The sequence below is a fragment of the Alligator mississippiensis genome, chromosome 5 (assembly GCF_030867095.1).
Source record: "Alligator mississippiensis isolate rAllMis1 chromosome 5, rAllMis1, whole genome shotgun sequence".
NCBI classification, from domain to species: Eukaryota; Metazoa; Chordata; order Crocodylia; family Alligatoridae; genus Alligator; species Alligator mississippiensis.
This window is the reverse complement of record NC_081828.1, coordinates 53774650-53796321: the sequence shown is the minus strand read 5'-3', so window position 1 is coordinate 53796321 and position 21672 is coordinate 53774650. Positions and strand designations below refer to the sequence as shown.

Here is a 21672-nt window from a genome sequence, read left to right as displayed (position 1 = left end):
TACTCATCTTGGACACCTAGTTCCCCTACTGTCCGGGACCGCAATGCCTCTCTTGCCAATCTCCTCAACTCATTGAAGTCGGACCTCCTGAAGTCAAGGGCTGCTGCCTTGCTGCAGGCCCTTGACACCCTGTGTTGGATGGCGAATTTCAGTAGGCGATGATTACTATCGCCCAGGTGGTTGAGGACCTGGAGTCCCCTCACTAGGTTGTCGCCTGCGGCCAGAACCAGGTCCAACAGGGCATTCTCCCTGGTGGGACTGTGCACCTCCTGGGTTAGGTGGAGGTCTTGTATCTCAGCAAGGAACTTACATGAGCAGTCAGACCTGGCTGACTGCTCCTCCCAGCAGATGTCCAGGTAGTTTAGATTACCCATGACAACCACATCCCTTAACTTAACTGCCTCTGTGAGCTGACCTGAGAATTCCCGGTCCAGCTCTTCCCCCCTTGTTGGGTGGTCTGTAGTAGACCCCCACCGTTGGGGGGGAGGTTGGGTGGTCTGTAGTGGACCCCCACCCCAAGTCACTTTCGCCATGACCCCCTTGTATTCTGACCCAGAGCACTTCAGTCTGCCCTTCCTCTGACCCCATCCTATTAGTTGAGGACATGTATTACTCTTTGACGTAGAGCACTACACTCCTGCTTTTCGTCCCCGTTCTGTCCTGCCTGTATAGTCTGTAGCCTCTGTTTACCGCCAAGTCATGGGTTGAATCCCACCAGGTTTCAGTGAGCCCTACTATGTCTGGGTTTGTACTACCTATCCGGAGGGCAAGTTCCTCCTGCTTATTCCCCATACTTTGAGTATTAGTGTAAAGGCATTTAAGGCCTCCTATTAGTGCATGCACCCCCCACCCCCTTGATTCCTAGGACTATCCGGACCCTTGTCACTTACCTGGGTACTTTTTGTGCTCATCACCGGTCTTGGCTGGGAGGTGTCCTCGCGTCCTCTTGTGGCCCCATCCCCCGGCAAAGCTAGTTTAAAGCACGCCGTACGAGATCAGCCGACCTGGAAGAAAAGACACGCTTGCTTTTAGGGGAGAGGTGAAGCCCATCCCACCCGAGCATGCCCGCTGCACGAAAATGCAGATTGTTGTCCAGGAACCCGAGGCCTGCCTGGTAGCACCAACTCCGAAGCTGCCGGTTGACCTCGCTGATGCAGGCATCATGTCGCCATCTGCGTCTACTTACCGGCAGAATAGAGGAGAATACCACCTGTGCCCTGGTCTCCTTGAGCTGGGCCCCCAAGGCCTTGTAGTCCTTCATGATGCAGTCTGGGTTGCTCCTGGCTGTGTCATTTGTTCCCACATGGATTAGGACCATGGGGTACTGGTCTGAGAGTCGAATGAAGGCCAGGATCCCCTCTGTGACATCCTGAATCTGAGCCCTAGGCAGGTAGCAGACCTCCCATGCCATGGGGTCGGGTCGGCAGATGGGACCCTCCATTCCCCTCAGGATGGAATCTCCGATGGTGAGGACTCAGCATTTCTTCCACCTGGTGCTCCCTCTTGGTGCAGTCTGTGTCGTGCATGGAGTGGCACCGTCCCCCCCAGAGACATCCTCTTCGTCCTTCTCCTCCAAGGCTGCCAGGGCCTTGTATCTGTTCCCGAGTTGTACCACACTAACCCAAGCAGCCCTGGTTCTGGTGGGCACCTTCTGCCACTCCTCTGTTGTGCGTCTCTCCTGGGGGGTCTGTATGCAGGAAAACTGGTCCTGCAGTGAACGAAAATAGGTGTCAATCTCGTTCTCTGCAGTCCTGATCCCCTGTAGCCTGCTCACCTCAGCATGGAGCTCCTACACCTGCTCCTCCAGGGCCTGAAGTCGGGCATAGGAGGGGCAGGCAAGGGAGCCACCAGACCCCTCTCTCACCACTGGCCTCTGGGTTCCCACCAGGCCACCCCCACAGATGGGGGCAGGGGGCCGGCACCCCCATCATGAGCTCCATTTGGGTAGAGGCCTCAGAGGAGCCCAGGGTAGATGGTGCCACCAGGGCGGGACTCCTAGCAGCTGTGCTCTGCGTCCTTACCATGTCTGTGGAGCTGTGCGTTTTCCTCTCTCTTGCTGGAGGCTCCTTCTGGGTTACTGCTGCGCGCCTGCCTCTTCTAATCCTTGTATTCTTTTCACTTAAACACTTCATATGGGGGGTAGAAGAAAAAGAGTAGAAAGATGGGTTTGTTTTGTTAAAACATGAAGAGAAGAGAACTAAGAGAAATACCACTGCCAAGTTTCACGTTTGCTGCTTTGTCAGTGTCATAGGCGGGGTCCTGCAGGAGGGCCACGATCTCCTCAAGGCCCCCTTCCCATGCCAAGTCGGCCCAAGGGCACCCTCAGATTCTTGCCCGCCATGTCTTTGATGTTCACATAAGTTAGGGAGGCTGCCTTACATCTCCTTGGGCATGGTTACCTCTGGCCCTGTGAACTCCCGGACTCTTCGTGGGTCCCGCTCTACAATGGGCGCTTTAGGGGCACCCTAGCCTTAGGGGCTATGCATGGCTCCAACCACCCCTTATACCACGCCCCAAGCCTCACAGCTGGAATAGACGTTGTTCGGTCTCTCTCTGTCTTGTCACTCTCTGGCACTCGGGCTCTCAATAGCCCTGTCTCTCTCTCTCTCTCTCTCTTTCCGCGCCCTCTCTGAGGGCTCTTCTCAGTAAAGCCGCCCCCTCTCTGAGGGCTCACCACGCTCGCACTGGGGCTTCTCCGCAATGCCCCCTTCTCTGGGGCTTCTTAACTGCCCCTCTCTGGGGCTGGGGTCTGTGCACCCCGAATGCTGCGCCTTCACTGGCGCTCGGGTCCCCACACCACTGTGAGTCTCCTATGAGGCCTCCTCCAACCCCTAATAGCCTCACCCAAACCACCGATATAACAAATAGCAACACAAACTCAAGCTTCTTGGCTATAACTTAAACATAAGCCACTTGGCTATGATCACGCTTTGCCTACCGGGGTTCTTCATCCCACAGCCATGTCATGTGCTGCTCCTTCATCAGGCTTCTCCTCGCTTCTTGCAGCAGAGAGCTCCTTCTTCCTGGGCTGCTGGCAGGGAACTGCCTCTAGCCTCAGCTCCTAGACTTTATAAGGGCCAGGCCTTGCCCCGTACCGTCAGCTGACCGCTGGCAGGTGTGGGTTGCTTGCTGACTCCCGTTGCCCTGGCAACCAACAGCTGGGCTCCTTACTCCCTGCTAGGGCTCTTTCCCCAGCAGTTTCCCCTCTTTAGGAGCAGGGCACTTACCTGCGACAGTCAGGAAGGACACCATACAATCAAAAAGAAAGGTAGTTGGCTAGTAGCTAGCTGTATTTCTCTCCCATTTAAGAAGCAACCAGTGGTAGAACATATTTCTACAGTTGCAGGAGATCATGAGGCATCAAGATAAATGGAAAAAGCTAAAATACATTATTCTCTAACTTTTCCATTTCTTAAGTGGGTGCTTGGTGAGCAGGGTCATTCAGGCAGGGTGTTGTTTAATTTGAATTAAATTGCCTCAGTTTTTCTCAGCTTTCTTTCGTCACCTTTTACGGAGAATTCCTACAAATAGAGATTGAGATATTTAGATCAGGGGTTGTCAACTGGGGTATGTGTAGCCCCGGGGATACTTGGGAAGGCCCTAAGGGATACATGGGGGTGGGGACAGAGTGCTGCCACCCACCACCCTGTGTTGCCACTGCCCCAGGAGCATGCCGGCGTGTCGAGGGCAGTGGCACCTCTCTGTGGGCTGCACAGGCGTGGGGGAAACCCACACGCGGCAACCGCTACCGCCGCTCTGCATCCAGCTATACCACCCCCCCCACATTGCATCCAGCCACTGGGGGTACACTTATTTTAAAAAAGGTTGAAAACCCCTGATTTAGAGAAATTATTCAGTAATTGTAAAGTAAAAACAAAATAGAAAAGCAAGATCTTCCTGAAGAGAGCTAATCTTTCTTTTAATCAGATTTCATACCCTGTCTTCTTGGTTGGAGATGTTGACTCTACTTGCTGGCAACATATTGGAAAGCTACCAGGAGGGTTGCTTTAGTTTGTTTAAAGTTCAGTTGTTTTTGTTTAAAGTTTACAGAAGCATCTTGGGCAGAACTGGACAGTTTTTTTTTACCACTGATTTCAAATGCTGGTTTAAACCAGTTTAACTGTCCTGGTTTTAATTGAGTTTTGATCACTGACTCTAATTTAGGGAGGGGCAACTGGGGCACCTATCCTGGATGCAGTGCCATGGGGGCGCAGAATAGGTCTCAGAGCATTTTTAAAATACAAATGTAAGAAATAAAAACCTTTCAAACAGTATTTCGCTCTTATTGCTTTCTCTGTAGTTTGGACTAGTTAAAGCACTATAGCTAACTAAGAATAAAGTTGGTGTTTTAAATTAAGGCATTGCAATTTAAATTTAAGAATTAATACATTATCTTATTAAAGACACACATTGCTTAAACCACTCTTATTTATTTAAACAAAGCTTTTCAGCATTTACATCAGGTTGTTATTCTTAACATTAGGTAAACAATATAAAATCTGGAGCCCAGGTTGCACTCAGCTTTCAATGTGGTTATGGTGTGCAGTGCTTAACTATAATTTTACAACATTGTTTTAGCTTAGAATGAGTGTGTTGCATGAATATCTTATTAGTCATCCTTTTATCATTGGCTGTAGAAGCACTGTAGCTATGTAAATGTGACATTATCTGCTTTTAGCAGTTATTATTTATTTTCTTCAAGAATGTGACAGAGCAGATGTGGGCACTGTGCAGGCCTTCAAAGTAGAGGTGAATCATTGGATAAAGTTACGTATGCACTACTAAAAATTAGATATTTAGCGTAAAGTAATGTGAATATTATTAAGCTCAGTCATTTTACCATAACTTTCACCTGAAGAAATAAGTAAGTACCAAACACACTTACTTAAATTTCATTTTTCCTTTTCTGCAACTTTAGCTAAACTAACAGTCCAAACTCTGATGGCTGCTTTCATGATATGCACCATGACAGTCACCTTACAGTTTGAGAAGTTTCTGGAATATTCAGATATGACTGTTTAAGCACATTATAGAAGTTTCTGGGATGTTTTCTTGATGAAAGCCAGTTTCAGTTGCTTTAAATCAGTATTGACCACCATCCTGATCAAAACAAAAAAACCCCAAAGTGGGTTTTTTGCCAAACCTAACCTCGGGGTTTGGAAGATGAGAGACAATAAATCAATTATAGCATATTTTGGTGCCCCAGATGTCAGGGGACCTACTGGGCAGCCCAGCCTGAGCTGGTTGCCTACACCTGTTTGGGGCTCTGACTGGCAGACCTACTTCAGCTCATGATCCAGCTGGCCCCTGCTGGAGCCTCCTGGCTGGTTGTTAGAAAGAGCATACTTCCTTTTTGGTCTTACTTGTGGTGGCAGGTTGTGGGCCAACCAGCAGTTTTTCTTGGTCTGCTCTGGTGGGCCTCCCTATATCGTATGGTCTTGGTTCTCTGGCTTCTGACCCTGCTCAGCTTTGTTTCAGGACACTGGCTTTTTAGAAAATCCCCGTGGATCTAGTGGCTCAGTCTCTGACTCTTGGCTTTGTCTCCTGGTTCACCCTGGCCTCAGCTCTGTCTTCTGACCTTCTGTGAACCTGTTCCCTAGTCATTGCCCAAGTCTTGGGTGACCTTCCCTGACCACCTGCACCCTAGTCCTTACCCCAGGTGTCCATGTTTAGCAGGGGGCTTCCTTGGGGCCAGTCTATCGAGGGCCCACCCACCTGTTTCTGGGACAGCTGCCCACCTCCTTTCCTGCCACGGCTTGATGATATATAATTATGATATTAATTAGGCAGGAGGCTGCCCAATTCTTGCCCCGATGCCAGGGGGTGCTATCTGCAGCTCCATTCTTCCCCTACACCACAGCCCAAGCCTCGCAGATGGCATCCATTGTTCTTATCGTCACTGGTCCAAGACTGGGCCCCAGAATCCTCCAATCCGGACCCCAACTGGATCCCTCTAATCAGGCGACCTACTCCACCCTCATTCTGGGCTGCCTAGCTCCCTGAACTCTTTCCTCTCTTGGGTGTGGCCCCCGCGGGACCTTTGGCTACACAGGCCCTGGGCGTCCCTTGTGGTGGGCCCCTGGCCCTTTTGACTGTTCTGGTCCTGGTCCCAGCATTGACCAGTCAAGGGTATTTTAAGTCGATAGCCCACTCTCTAACCTGGGTCCGCCTTCTTGGCCCTATTACGGGGTAACCCACCCAGTTGTCGGAGCTGGGGTTATTAAGGCACCCTGACCCACCTTTCACTGGGGTGGTAACTGGCCTGGTATTTCCTGGGGGCTCCCGCGCCACTGGGAGCCCCACCAGGCTACCCACTCCCGGCAGGGTTTAGTTTTAGGTCATGCCTAGGACCAGAAGCCTCCAATCAATCCCCATAAGCTCCTGCCCATTACCTTCAGGATGTTGCGTTCTGCCTGGCCTGCCAACAGTGAACTGCCCTGTTTATATAGGCAGCCAGAGATCTAAAAATGGCTGCCGCAGTCAAGCACCTGCTGGCTGCTTGCCTCAGCCCTTAAAGTGGCAGGCACCAACAGTGCCCTGCCACACCATGTTAAAAAAAAATAAAAGTCACTCATTAGCCAGCCATGAACAAAGTGCTTATGCAAGCACCTAAGTTTTTACATAAATCCACAAAAGAGAGCTAAGTTTTTAGAAGTAAGCAGATTGTTCTTGTAGGAAATAGATTATAGTGTTACAGTATCTAAGGTGAAATACTGTTGTTCAGAACTTTAGAGCACTGCAGAACTTTAGAGCACTGCAGTAGAGAGCAAAAGGTTTTTTCCCCCTGTTCCTTTAGAAATGTGCAATATGACAGAGTCTCTGTTATGTCTCTATTAGGTTTTTCTATGACTTCCTTTGGAGAGACTGGGATGATGATGAAAGCTGTGAGACCTATGCATCTCTGATAGAAGAAAGAATTAAAATGTAAGTATGTTGCATAACATTTTCTGGAGTCTTTGGGTTTCTTTGTTATTTAAAGTCTAACTTTTCTATTCTCATTTTCAAAGTTGGTGCGATATTGAGAGCGGGATTATTCCTGCTACAGTTGGTCATCGTTTTAGGAAACATCTGGAGAAGTATAAGAACATGCATTTGGAATTGGTTCAGTATCAAAGCAATATTAAAGAAGAACCTTCAGCAGAAGAAGCTGTTGAATGCTGGAAAAAATACTATGAGTTAGTAATGCTATGTGGACTGCTGAAAATATGGGAGGACCTACGTCTCAGGTAATTTTAATAGTTTGTTAGTTAATACTTGAGATCTTTCTTTAACAATGCAGTCTAATGGTAACTGACTTTTGTGCTTTTCACTTCTACATGTTTTCTGCTAACTAGTATTATTCTTACAAGTATACAGAGTTTCTTGCTGATTAGCAAAACTGATCTTCTTTGTAATGAAATTATTTCATCAATAGTAAATCAAATGTTGCTTTTTTCTGGTGAAACTATTAAGTCAGTACAATTAAAAAAAAATCTCCATCCTTCCCTCTTCTTTTTCTTTAGTTTGATCAGTTTTGCCCCAGGCCTTATGCCGACACTTTCAGAACTATAATATTCTTTTGTACAAAAGTATGTAACATAAATTCATATTACATAAAGAAATATATTATAAGAAGGTTAAGAATGAAAGTCAAAAAGACAAGCTAGAATTAAGGATACCCAAGCACAAGTCATGACGGATGTATTATGACAGTCTTTGACACACAATCCCAGTAGCACTGCTGAGAAAGATCTAGGAGTTATGATGGATCATAAACACAACATGAGTCAGTAATGTGATGCTGTCACCATTTTGGGCTGCTTTAACAGAGTATTATAAGCAAGATACAGAAGTATCACATTATCTGGAGCTGTTTAGTCCTCAGCTGGAGTATTGTGTCAGCTGGAGTATTCTGGGCACCACTTTTACTAAATGATGCAGAGAAACTAGAGAGCATCCAAAGATGTGTGAAAGATGATAAAGCAATTGGAATGCAAGCCATCAGAGCTGACCCAAGCAGGGTGTGGGGCCCAGGGCAAATCAGCCCATGCGGGGCCCCGCTCCACCCCAATTTGGGCCCTGGACTCGAAGAAGCTGCCCGGAGGGGGGTTGGGGAGGAGGAAGGGTAGGTAGCGAGTGGCTGGACGTGGAGCCGCTGCTCCTCCTGGTTCTGCGCTGCTGCTGCTCTGCCCCACTCCATGGGGGTTCCCAAAAGTGTATGGCCCGGGGTGGTCGCCCTGATTCGCCCCATGCTAGGGATGGCCCTGCAAGCCATACAAGGGAAGGCTGAAAAAACTAGGTATGTTTAGCTCTGAGAAAAGATTGGGGACTGGAGGAAGGGGCAGTCACAATCAAAATTTTTCAGATATTTTCAAGGCTGCCAGAGGAAGAGGGAGAGCAACTTGCCACAGAGAACACAACATGAGGCAGTGGGTTTACACTGCAGCAAAACATACTTAAATGAACTTTCAGGAAAAACTTCCTAATAGTAAGAACAGTAGAATCATGAATGTCTGGTACCCCTTGAGTTGGGGGGGGGGGGAAGGGCACGTGCCCCCTCTGTCACCAGTCAGCAACTTGGGGGGGGGGTGTCCCCTGGCAGCTGATCCTGCTGAGTGGGAGGTTGGTGGGGGGGTTCCCCACGGCTGATCTCACTCACCATAAAAGTGCCCGCGCCGCTTCGGGAACTTTTGCAGCCACTTCCGGAAGTGGGGCAGTCGCTTTTGCTAGTGGCCTAGCTCCCCAGCCAGTGCTCACATGGGGGGCACTGGTGCTCCCGTCTACCCCCCTGCCCACTGGCTAAACAGGGAGCGCGGCCTGACGGGGTGCACCGGCGCTCTCAGGGGGTGCACGTGCATCCACTACGCATTGCCCCCGAGTAGGGCAGAGGAACAGGCTGCCTATGGAAGTTTTGGAATCTCCTTCATTGGAAGTTTTCAAGAAGAGGCTGGATAGACATCTGTCTTGGATGGTTTAGAAATAACTTGTTCTGTATTTAGGGTGGGGGTAGTCACTAGATGCTCTTTGAGGTCCCTTCCAACATTATAAATCTGTGATTGTGTGTGTTTGTTTCATAGGCTCCCTGCCTTAGTCAGTGTCCAGAATGAAGAATGCTGACTGCATGGGTAGCTGTTCAATATTTCTTTTAATCCTAATTATTTAATCTGTCTCTCTGTGCATTATTTATCTTATATTATTCAAACCCTGCAGTCAGCATAGAATTAATATTATCATAGGCTTTTTCTGGTGGTCTCTGATTTTAAAGTATCTTATTTCATTAGGGTTCATAAAGAACTCAATGTTATAACACCTGTGAAGTGAGGTGGTACTATTCTGATTAACAAAGATTGTCTGAGTTGATAGCTCATTTGGGGTGCCAGGTTTCAGTAGCCTGAGTGGGGAGGTTTATAGAGGATTTAGTGCTTTATAATGCAGTGCCATTATAGTTGACCTTGACCATTGTGCTTGGTTTGTAGCTGCGAGTGTTAAGCTCTTTTGCCAGTCAGTTCACACATGTTTCAAGCTGAGTGTACAGAATATGTAGTTAAATTTTTGCAGGTTATTGCTAAGATGGTATCATTTGGAACTCTGGCACAGGCAGGGATATGATCTGTTTCTAAAGGGTGGAATATAAATGCCTTAAATATGAGATCATCCTTTCTCCTCCGTAATGCTTCCTCTTTCACTACGCACCTTCAGACTTTTGCTGCAAATAAGGCAAGGTCCCTATGGACCTCATTAATTAAAAATATTGATTAATTCCTATAGCTCAATTTTTCTAGTACACTTGAATGAAAAGGGTTCTTCTGAAAAGATACTATGTGAATGTGTAATTAAATGCTATTATGGTTGCCCAAGAAGGCCAAATTAAGATTGTATGCAAAACTCATTTTTTACATTCTAACTTTTGAGTGTTTGACTTTGCAATCTATAATGTTTCTAATTTTATGTTAATTCCTAAAGCTTAAAACCTCCATAGTTTCATTGCGGAACCATACTGGCTCTACACGTGGACCAGCATCCGGGATCAGATTCTTGATTAAATAGAAGGGAGCTGTTCTGTAGATAAGAGTAAATCATAGCAACTGAAAGCTTTTGTCTTGTGGGTGTTCCACTAGATGTGGATGGAGATATTTTCAATAGCAACAAATTATTTTGAGACTTCAGAATGTGTCCTTTAAGTAGAGGCTCCTGATCCATCTGCTCCTGTCTCTCCTCTGCATTCCAAAGCCTCTTTGCTTCCTGACCTGTTCATTTCCCACCTCTGTTCTCTCCCGCCTGCTCAACTCAATCCTCCCTGTCTTGCATCTCTTCCAGATTTATTTCTCATTACATTTTGTTAAATTGAAAGAATTTATTACAGATACTAGTGAGCCAGTAAAAAGAATATATGGAACACTATAACTTTTGGTCTCTCTTTGCACCATAATTGGACTTTAGGATGTGTCCATGTATTAAGAAATGTGACTGTTGTGTTTTGTTTGTTTGGTTGGTTTTTATCTGAGACTTGTGCATTTCATTGACGCTTGGCATAGCATAGGGGTTAGTTTGTAAGAGAAGACCGAGTTAAACTGTTGAGCCTGGCTAGAAAATACTTTTTGAAAATGGCTTTGTAACAGTTTGGGTCTCATCTTTGCTAGTTAGTCAAACAAACATTTTGAAACTAATTGCATAGAAGCAGTGTTTAGAGTTCAATTTTTGTTTTTAAATATAGTTCAGAGCCCAATACCTTCACATGTTTAATTAATTTGTGATTTAATTTCTAAGAATTTGTGGATGCGAAGTAGGCTATCTATGTGCTAAATAGATGACTATTGCCTAGACAAGGAGGAAATACCGAACATTCAGCCTTTGAACATTTTCATTTAGCACTATGATAGTTTTGTGATGCTGGGCATTGCTGGTATGCATGTCTTGTATAAGGAGATGGTTTAGGTTTAAATGTGTATCTGTTCATATCTGTAACAGATATAGCACAAAATGTCTTCGTCAGTGTGTCTCATATACACTCAAAATGCTTTTTTTAAAGCTACCTGTAGTACATAAATGTCTGTCTAAATTACAGAGCCCATGGACCTCTGACACCAAGGATACTAAGACGTAGAAAAGGATACAGAAGTGATGGAAAACCTGTAACTCATATTGTAGCTAAAACAATGACAGCAGAAATGGTGAGGATGACTCTCTGGTTCTGATTTTATGAGTCAGACTAAATATGATAAACAAAGCCAAATAACCTAGGGGATGGTTGTATGTAGTTTTCTTCAAGGAGACCTTTGTTCATAAGTGAACCTCTTAACTGAAATGGTCTAATACAATGATAATGACAATGATGATAACACTGTCTAATATATTGCCTTGGATGTGGGTGTGAAGTGTACTCTGTCCAAATTTGCGGATGACACTAAATTGTGGTGTGAAGTGCGACTCTGGAGGGTAGGGAATGATTGCAGGCAGACCTAGACAGGTTAGAAAAGTGGACAGTACGCAATAGGATGCAGTACAACAAGGACAAGTGCTGACTGCTGCACCTAGAGCGCAAAGACATCCAGCACACCTACTGACTGGGAAGTGAGCCTCTCAGCAGTACAGAAGCGGAAAGGGATCTCTGAGTCATAGTTGACTCTAAGATGAACATGAGTCATCAGTGTGACGAAATCATCAGCAAAGCTAACCACGCTTTATCATGCATCAGCAGATGCATGACAAATAGAACAAAGGAGGTGATACTTCCTCTCTACGTGGCACTGGTCAGATCGCAGTTGGAGTACTGCGTCCAATTTTGGGTGCTGTACTTCAAGAAGAATGTTGATAGACTCGAGAGGGTCCAGAGGCGAGCCACTTGTATGGTTAGGGGTTTACAGGACACGCCCTATGAGGAGAGACTGAGGGACCTGGACCTCTTCAGGCTCCGCAAGAGAAGGCTGAGGTGATCTTGTGGCTGCCTACAAATTCATCAGGGGGACACAGCAAGGGATCGGAGACGCTCTGCAGAGTGCGTCTTGGGGTTACAAGGAACAATGGTCACAAACTGACAGAGAGCAGATTTAGCCTAGATATAAGGAAAAACTTCTTCACGGTAAGAGTGGCCAGAATTTGGAATGGGCTTCCAAGGAAGGTGGTGCTCTCCTTTACCTTGGGGGTCTTTAAGAGTAGGCATCTGGATAGGCATCTGGCTGGGATCATCTGATCCCAGCATTCTTTCCTGCCTAGGCAGGGGTTGGACTCGATAATCTGTTGAGGTCCTTTCCGACCCTAGCATCTATGAATACAGTCTTCTCATCTGGTGGGATGCGAATAGATCTACATTTATAGTATGTAGTCAGTCCATTAATCTGAAATGAATTTTTAGATCATTGCTTGCTTTGTGAGTAGGATCATTAAAAAATATTCATCAGTAACCTACTCAATTCTCTCTACATTAATACCTCTCTCAAGTTTTTGTTATTTTTCTTGATTTGCAGAAGCAGCCTGCTGCTGTTCCTGCACAGATCACTTACAACAGGCCTCAGATGCCAAATCTTGCAGGCAGTCCTCTTCATATTTGTATTCCTTCTCTTCCCTCCACAAGCAGAGATGCCTATTGAAGTAAGACAAGTGTGTTGGGGCCTTTTTGATGGGTTTTGGCCTCAGCAGGTTCTCAGAGTACCATCCTCCAAACTCTGTACCCAGCAACAATCCTAGAAGGGGTCTCTCTCACCTGTAAGTGAGGGGCTATAAAAGGTCCCTCTGAAATGGGTGATGCTGCATGATAAGGTGTTAAAATCTGCTCACTGGCAGGGTTGATTGTTTCTTATTGCTGTAAGTACCGGTGAACAAAACAGCTATGGAAAAAGAACTTGAACTTACCATTATAGACATCATAATAGTGAAAGTGATATGTACTGTTTTCTCCAAATCAGCTAAATGGAGCCATTCAGCTCCAAACCTTGTAGCTTGGATCTTGGCTCCTCTTGAACCATTTTGATCACATATCTTGCTTGACTTTAACTTCATCTCTTGATCACTCCATCAAAGTGACTGGTATGCTTGAACTGGATTGAAACAACGGGGACATCATGGTGGGTTGCATTCACTTGTAGAATCGTAATCCATTCTACAAGTGAATCTTTGATATATATTCTTAGTCCATTGCCTCCTTTTTTCCACCATAGTGGATGCATCTAGTTGCATTCCTGAGAGTCAGACTCCTCTCCAGGGCTAAACGGAACTACAGACCATTCTGCGGTTTAAAACTTTTTGTGATTTTTGGATACAGCAGTAAAAGCAGCTGCAGATCTGTGTAAACCAGGATTAAGGAAGGAGAAAGAACTTCCATCATTTCTTTCCTAAAATAAATGACGATAACGCCCTTTCCAGAAGGTGGCAGGGTTGAAAAACTGGATTCAAATCTGGATCTTCAAAATGCATTATTGGATTGTATTCAGAGTCATCTGGTTATGGGAGTTCATTGTTTCTACTTCTTTAGAATTAGAGGTTTTGGCAGTTCCTATTTCAGACTTTTTCTGGTAACCAGGCTCTCTAGTAATCATGATATACGCACAAGCTATTTCCCTCCTATAGCTTCTAGAGCAGTTCAAGACTATAATAAAGCCCTTGCTGGACGTGACCCATCTTCAGGTTTCTACTAAAGATATATTCTGCCTCTTGTATGGCATTTCAGTGGCAGGGCATTTTGCTCTCAATTGTTCCATTTACCAGCTGAAATTTTTAATTGGGGTGGGGGGTTGGTAGTAGCAAACAGTTTATTCTTCCTTACTACTTCTCCTGTGGATCAGGTAAATAACAGCATGCTGGCTTCAGCTACCTCAATACAGCCCTTCACTTCTGGACTTCTTTACCATCCACTGTAGCTGTCTTGCAAGGACTGGGCTTTATCAAAGCAGGGTTCCATATGTAAGGCAGCACTTACAACCCTTAGAGGGTGAATTGTGCCTTACATGTTCACAACCAGCTGATTCCTCTCAATATCAGGGCACATAGTTTGGAGTTGGACAGGCATGTTGAATTCTTGCTCCTCTCCTGAAGAGCCACACTCCTCAACACAAAAACCCAATCAAGAAATGCAGAACATATCATGGAGAAGAGACAAAGATGAGAAGGACACAATCTAGCTAGGTGAGATGATAAGTCCCAGGTCAAGGAAAAAAGCCCTTAAAGAGCACTGTTGTACTCCCCACTGCCTGAATGCTGAAGTAGGTCTTAAGCTTCAGGGGGAAAGAAGAGTAAATACACTCCCTTGCTTCCCAACATATGTGGGAACTCTAGAAATATGAAGCCTGTTCTTTCAGATGGAGGGAACTGGGGCCAGAGAATGAGGGAAATAGAAATATATCCAAGATAAAAAGATACAAGGCACTTTAGCTGGACACAGCCAGGTGGCAATATGTAGAAAACAAGCAAAAAAAAGGATTTAAAAAAAAAAAAAAGGGAAAAAAGTAAAGCCACCAAAGTGGGGACACTCACAGATTTAAGCTTTAAGTAGACTGGGGGAAAAGAAGTTTCTCCTGCCAGACAAGTTTGAACATATGTGAAACAGTTGCATCTGCCATGGAGAATAAGTGAGAGTATGTACATGACATCAAACCTAAGGTTCTCTTAGAGTTTAGCATATGGGATTTTATTTTCTTTATTTTCTCATCCCAGAGAAGAAAGGAGATAGAAAGGAGATTGTGGGCCATTGACATGTCAGTCATCCATCCACTATTTTCAAATTGAGGTGGTGGCTGTAGGCTCAGTAATTTCCTTGCTAGATCCTCAAAGCTTGTCCTCAGTCGTTGACATCTGAAACTGATGTTCACATGCTGTAAGGACATGATGGTTGTGGTCCCACAATAAGTTTTTTTTTTTCCCATTAAAATGGTGAAAAGACTCTTCAGGTATGCAGCAGAGTACCTTTGTCTGCACCTCAGCAAGTAGATTCCTCCTTCACTTTTTGATGAAGCAGCTTCCAACTCAGGATCTACAGTGTCCCCAGGACCTTGTTTCCACAAAAGTGCTAGTGCTTCTAGTTCTGGAATCCACATCCAGTGCTGACAGGCAACATTACAGTTATATACATTATACTAACAAACAAAGGGAAGCAAGATCATTTCAACTTTGTCAGAAAGCCATGAAGATCTTAATTACACGGCACAATTGGTTCTGTCGATTTCTGGCCTTCACAATACTTGGTCAGTTCAACCCACCAGGCAGTTGTCAGACAACCATGAGCAGCAGTCTGTCAAAGATTTAGTCCTGTAGAGTATTCATTGCAAGTGGGCCAGAATGATTACCAGACATTTTGCCTCATAGGCATTTGAACCCAGGCTGAGAGTGGTTCATCACAGACCATTCCTGTTGTAAGGTAAGTTTTTTAGACTGAAAGACAAGAAGCCAAAAGACTAAAGGTTTTCAACCATAAGGCATACTCTTCCATGAGCCTGTGGTTCACGGTCTCTAATTATGAGGTCCTACTGTAAACCTATGATTTTCTATTCTTTGTGAGGCATATTTGCTTTATGTACAGTCACTTGGCTTGAGGAAGGCATTTGTCTTGCTAGTAATGAAAGACCAGACAGTGATCAGGGAAGCCTAGATAAAGTTGGAACAGTTCACCATTTGATTGCAGCAGCAGCGGTCACGTGGCAGTTGTCCTGGCTGCAGCTACTCTAGTTAAAAACAGAGTACTGTGGTGGGCCTGCCATTTGATAGAAAGGATTTGTTTAGTAGTAGGATGGACAGTACACTTCATACCCTGAAGAACTGCATAATGACAATCCATTCCTTCCAACTAAAAGAAAACACAGAAAGCAGCAATTGCATGCTCTTTAAAAATTAGCACTGCAGTCATTTTTCTTTCATAGATTTTCCAAACCATCTAAGAATGGATTACAGTTCTACAAGTGAATACAACCCACCAGTTTTCTCACTCCAGTTCAAGTATAGCAGTCATTTTGATGGAACTATCAAGACATTTGATCAAACTGGAATGAGTCCAGAGCTGATTTTACATTCCTCTGGGAACTGCTTGGCTACTTCAGTTACATATTACTAGATCAGAAGGTCTTGAACATCATCACAACTGGGTTATGCCTTCCAGTTCTTTGTGATGCCCAATATTAGTTCTTCCCCAAAGAGAAAAGGAGGGTGGCAATTCAACTTGGGGCTCAGGAAATTCAATTTACTGAGACAGAAGCTGACGTTTAGGATGATGATACTTGCTGCTGTAATTTTTTCCCAGGAAACTGGAGACTAGTTCACATCTTCCCAAATGTCTGTATATCTGTCATACTTTCACAGAGGAAATTTTTTTATAAAAAATGTTACCACAGAAGATCCACCCTTTGGCCTATCTACCATCCCAAGGTGCTTATAGTAGCAGGAGACATGACATCCTGGTATACTGTAATCTAGATGACTGACTGGTGAAGGGAAATCCTGTCTACAGGTTTTTGAGGCTCCTTTACATGTCATTTACTATCGAATTTGGGTCTCAGAATAAATGCCCAGAAGTCAAAACTCATGCTCATACAGACTCACATTCATTAGGGCAACGTTAGACTTCACAGTGGCAATGGCCCACTTGCCTCAGGTTCCAAACCTATCCAATCTGATCTCACAGCTACAATACAGCCCCATCTCTTCAGTAAAAAAACTTCTGTCCTCCTACTAGGAGTACAGTGCCACTCATCCTGGCCTCATGCAACTATGTGACACTATACTAGACCTTTGATGTATGTAGGTCTTGTAAAGATTGATGTATACTTCAGGCAAACTCTCCTGGGATGTATCCTTGTCTGTTTCCCCATTAGTAGTCATCCTTGAAGTGGGGTCAAGACCCCACAAATGCCTGTAGTTGAGTCCTTTTTGCCTTCAACTGTCAAGAACTATATTGATTGATATCTTACTATTAGGGTGAGGAGCACTCATGGATGGTCGACATGCATAAGGTCTCTGGTCCCAGGGGAAATGCAGATGCACATGGCAGGGTAATTTTTAAGGCCTTGGAATCCTTTCTGTAGTACATTTCCAAGAGATTCATAGATAATGATAGGGAACACAGGACTGGCTATATTTAACATTAACAGATAGCACAGGGTGAGATCTCACCTTCCCTCCACTCCAGTGCCAGGAACTGATCAAACTCTGTAACTGGTCCGTCAGACATCACTTCTTCTTTTCAGTGGCTGTCAGAAAACCTTCACAGACAAAGTAAGCAGACATTTCTGTTTAAATCACTAGTGGGAATTCAACAATTCCATCATTCAGGGTATCATCTTAAGGTTAACCAAGGGCTGACCTGTTCATAACCCAAGTGAAAAGAGGTGTGTCAAGTCTTTCATTTCATCAGACACTCTGGCCCAGAATCCCTGCATGATGCATTTTCAATTTGTGGATAGGTGAGCTCATATATGACTATCCTCAGATTCCCAAAGTTTTTCATATAACCAAACAGGAACTAACATAAGTCAATATTTATCTGTTTTCCTTATGGTCTCAGTATCTTGTATTCCCATCGGTAAAGATTGGATCTCAAACTAATCCTTTCATGTCTCATCAGTACACCACGCTAGCATTCATGCTCTCTGTTGCATTTGTTACTGAAAATGGCCTAGGTAGCTATTGTGGCGGGCCAGAAGGGGGTGCTCCTGCATTGAGCCACCCACCTCACTGTGCCTGACCACCTTCCAGGCTCTGAGTGCCTCCCTAGGGGCACCTCACATCCAGCCAACCCCCTTCCTGGAGCACACCCTCAAGCCTGGGGGCAGCGCCGCCACCACCCTGAGTCGACTGATCTGGGACCCGTGCCCTCCAGGAAACAGGCCTAGTAGTCCCTGAGGGTACTTGACTCACTACAAGAACTTGGGGTGCTTCCCTCAGTCTAAAGCACAAATAGTGGTTTCCCTTAGTCAGCTGAACCAAGGGGACTCCAAGGCATAATCTAGGTCCTCTCCCAATAAGTCTCCCACACTAGGTACAAAGGAGAACTTTATTGGTTACAAAGAGTAGGTTTGGAATAGGGTACAGGGTAGTGCAATATTAGAGAAATACCTTGGAACAAAGAGTGGCATGGTACTGCTCCATCTGTGTTACTGCAAGCTATCTATCTAGTTAGATCTCAAGTAGCTTACAAGTGTCATCCAGAAGCAGGTGGAGATTCCTTCCGGAGGTAAGCAGTTCATTGATCATGAGTTGAGAGAGAGAGTTTCAGATGGTCCAGCTTCTCCCTGAGTTTTTATCATGGCTATTGTCCCTCCTTCTGGGCAGTCCTTCACTTATATAACACTTATGACCTCATTTACCTGATCCAGTAAAGGCCAGCAACTGTTGGCTGGCAGCCAACCAATTTGAAATGCATCACTGGTTGCCGGGTAGACTGGCAGGGTCTTTAGCCCCTTCCCAGTCATGTTGGCATTGCTTAGAACAATAGGGAGTTTATTAAGCCCCCCACCCAGGTATGTGAGGCCAGTCATGTAGGCAGAGGGAGCAGGTTTCCCCCTCCCTCAGGAACGTATCCAACTCAGGTTACAACTCAGGGTTACCTGAGGCAGATGAGACCAGAGGAGTCTGCCCTCTGCAGTGACCATGGTAGCCAAATTTTCAGATAGAAGAGTCTGGGGAGAGACAGAGATGGTATGCTGCCACAGCTATTCCCTAAGCAGAAATGGTGAGGAAGAAGCCTTAGAGGTGGAATTCCCCTACATACTTTTACCTAGATGTAAATATTGTCTTTCCTTTGTCCCATGTGCTTATTTTAATCTCCCAGGGACTGTCTGTCAGGTTCTTTTCACATGATGGGTGTGGATGGGTTTTACCTTCTCTGATATTTAGGGGTGTTTTCACACGTGCTTCGGGGGGGGAGGGGAGGGAGCCCTTTAAATAAAGCGTCTCTCAGAGCTCTAATTAAAGTGCCTGGAGCGTCTCGTGTATCAGTGTCCCCATGCTTCAAAATGGCAGCAAGGGTGCTTTGTATAAAGCCTGTTCGATGAGCTTTAGATAAAGTGCTCCTGCCACCATTTTGAAGTGCGGGAACACTGATAATACATGATCCGTGGAGGCTGGCTGGAGTGCAGTAATTACTATTCTCCAGGAGACTCAATTATTCAAGTAATTATAACACGTTAGAGCAGCCTCCAAGCTTGTGTATAGAGCCTAGGTTCTTAAAAGCTATCTTCCCACATTTGAGAATTTTGGGCCAAGAGAGATCAGTAGTGCTGGAATATGAGCATTATGACCAGGCATGTTTTTCTTCCTTGATCTTTACAGGAGCTTAGGATTTTTTTTTTCTTGCAATACAATGTGGGCAGCAGCTTGCATGCGGCAGTTCAACCAGTTCAGCCTTCAAAAATGAAGACTATTCTGAGAAACTGAAGTTTTAGTACAGGTGTACTCGATCTATGGTCCATAGGCCAGATCTGGCCTGTGGAGCCATGTCAGAAATTCTGACCTCTAGAACTACAGCAATTAATGCTGCCATTATACCCTTGCTGTCAAATTTTATATGATGTTATGGTCCTATGTGCCTGTGCTTGGGATTACTTGGCAGCCAGATGTGGCATGTGGGGTTGGGCTGATGCATGAGGTTGTTGTGTGGTCAGATCCGGCACACCAGATTACACTCTTGGACTAACCCCCGTGTGCAAGATCTGGACTATGAATTGGGCCAGCACCACTAGAGAGGGGAGCAGGAAGTAGCTGCCAACAGGAGAAGGCTTTTTTTGGACAGAAGAAACTTAGCTGTTGGGAAAATGTGCTACTAAACTGAAAGGAATGAGTTCATCTTATGCTATTCATGGTAGAGTCAGCCATGCTGCTGAATGTTGTGCAAAGCATAGGAAGATGGGTCAGAAATAGGTGGTTCTATGCCTAAGGTACAATGGCAGTCTAAAATTGACTCCACAAAGGCATCTGACAGTGTCAGAAATAGAACAGCGCAGAAGATCTTGAAATCTACTATTAATTTTAAAGTTTTAATTGTGCAGTTCAATAGTTGCTACTTCTTTTCTCTGTAGGTTAAAGATTTTTCTGTTGATGCACTGATTCAACAACATGATAATTTAAACTTGGCTTTGGACAGCTGTTACAGTGGAGACAATGTGGTCATTTTCCCAGGAAAATATAAGGCTGTGAACCTTTCAATGTTAACTGAAGATATTATTATTAAAGGTCAGTAAGTGCTTTTAGCTATTCTTTACTTTTTTCTTTACCACTACTTCAGATTAACAATAAGAAGCAAATTGGGGGTGGGAGGAGGGATTATTTGCTGTGTATTTTAATTGGATTAGCAACATTTAATTTAATAATATTTGACAGAATATAAAGTTTCACTAGTCAGCCCCTGGTGTAAAATGCTGTGCAATTGAACACAGCACAACAGGAACGTAGTGAAGTATTCATTCAGGAAAAATCTGTTGCTAGGAAACCAGCGATGTAGTAATCTTATTGCTAAAAAATTGCTTCCCCAATTAATAAATGGAAACAGTGAATTAAATAAAGTAAAACCTTTATTTTGTATGCATTTTTGATAGTTTAGCAAGTAGGTTTTTTTCTTCATTTTGTTCAACCTTAAGAAGAAATTTATAACCATCAAAATCATTAAGCTACCCTAGTGTATGTGGTCCTCTTCGTTGAAGTTTTCTGATACAATTTCTTCAAAATGGCCAATACCAACAGTATTGTTAGAAAAAATATATATATTTCCAATTTGTAATGGGTTGGAAATCCACTTTTCACTCATGCATCTGTGACCACAAATGCAAAACTGCAGCCAAAAATTGTTTAAATTTAGGTGTCTGCTTGATTTTGTGGGTGCAGTCATTTAATTTCCATTGTGAAGCTGTATCTGATTTGTAGATGCAAGATGTGAAGGTCTTCTAAGTCCTTCCTCATTGAAAACTACACACATTTTAACTGAGTGCATTTAACATGTTATTTTTCAAAGTGTCTTTCTGCACTAGAATGACTTATTAAAATGACAGTATTGCACCCAGAAGTACATTCTTGCTATGATAGTCTTCTATATCAGAAGACTTTTCTAAGAGGTGCTGTTCATTCCAAATGGATTTTCAGTAATATATCACTTATAAGTAGGTGATCAATAGAGTTATATGCAGTTATATGACAAGAATATATGTGAGCTTGAAACACTTCAGTTCCACTTGTTCTACTCTTACACAGTGGGCAATCCAGGGTCGTATATTTTCTCACGTACAACACACACCTTTCTCTCAAAAAACAATGGCTTTAAAATTCATAGATATTAGGGCTGGAAGGGACCTCAGAAGATCATCAAGCCCAGCCCCCTGCCCCAGGGGCAGGAAGGAAGTCAGCAGGAATCATAGGATCCCAGCAAGATAAACATCCAAATGTCTTTTGAAGGTGTTCAAAGTAGGTACTTGAATCCACCACCGGCAGCAGTCTATTCCAAGCCTTGGGGGCTCGGACAGCAAAGAAGTTCTTCCTTATGTCCAGCCTGAAACGGTCATGGAAGAGTTTGTGACTGTTCGTCCTTGTCATCCCTTGGGGCACTGTGGTGAACAGACGTTCCCCCAGATCCTGGTGAGCACCCCGATAAACTTATAGGTGGCCACCAGATCACCCTGAGCCTGCACTTTTCCAGGCTGAAGAGTCCCATAGCTCTCAGCCTCTCATTTTAAGGTGTGTTTTCCTGACCTCTTATCATGCATGTGGCGCTCCTCTGGACTCTCAAGC

At 44.6% G+C, this 21672-nt stretch overlaps 1 protein-coding gene across 1 annotated transcript in view; it reads left to right on the top strand.

Moving 5' to 3' along the window:
• SHCBP1L (SHC binding and spindle associated 1 like) overlaps nt 1-21672 on the top strand; it is a 54571-nt gene that overhangs the window by 14076 nt on the left and 18823 nt on the right. The window contains exons 4-7 of the mRNA XM_014595977.3: nt 6838-6924; nt 7008-7226; nt 11045-11150; nt 19974-20127. Coding sequence (XP_014451463.1) covers nt 6838-6924; nt 7008-7226; nt 11045-11150; nt 19974-20127 — 566 coding nt within the window. The remainder of the gene's footprint in view (nt 1-6837; nt 6925-7007; nt 7227-11044; nt 11151-19973; nt 20128-21672) is intronic.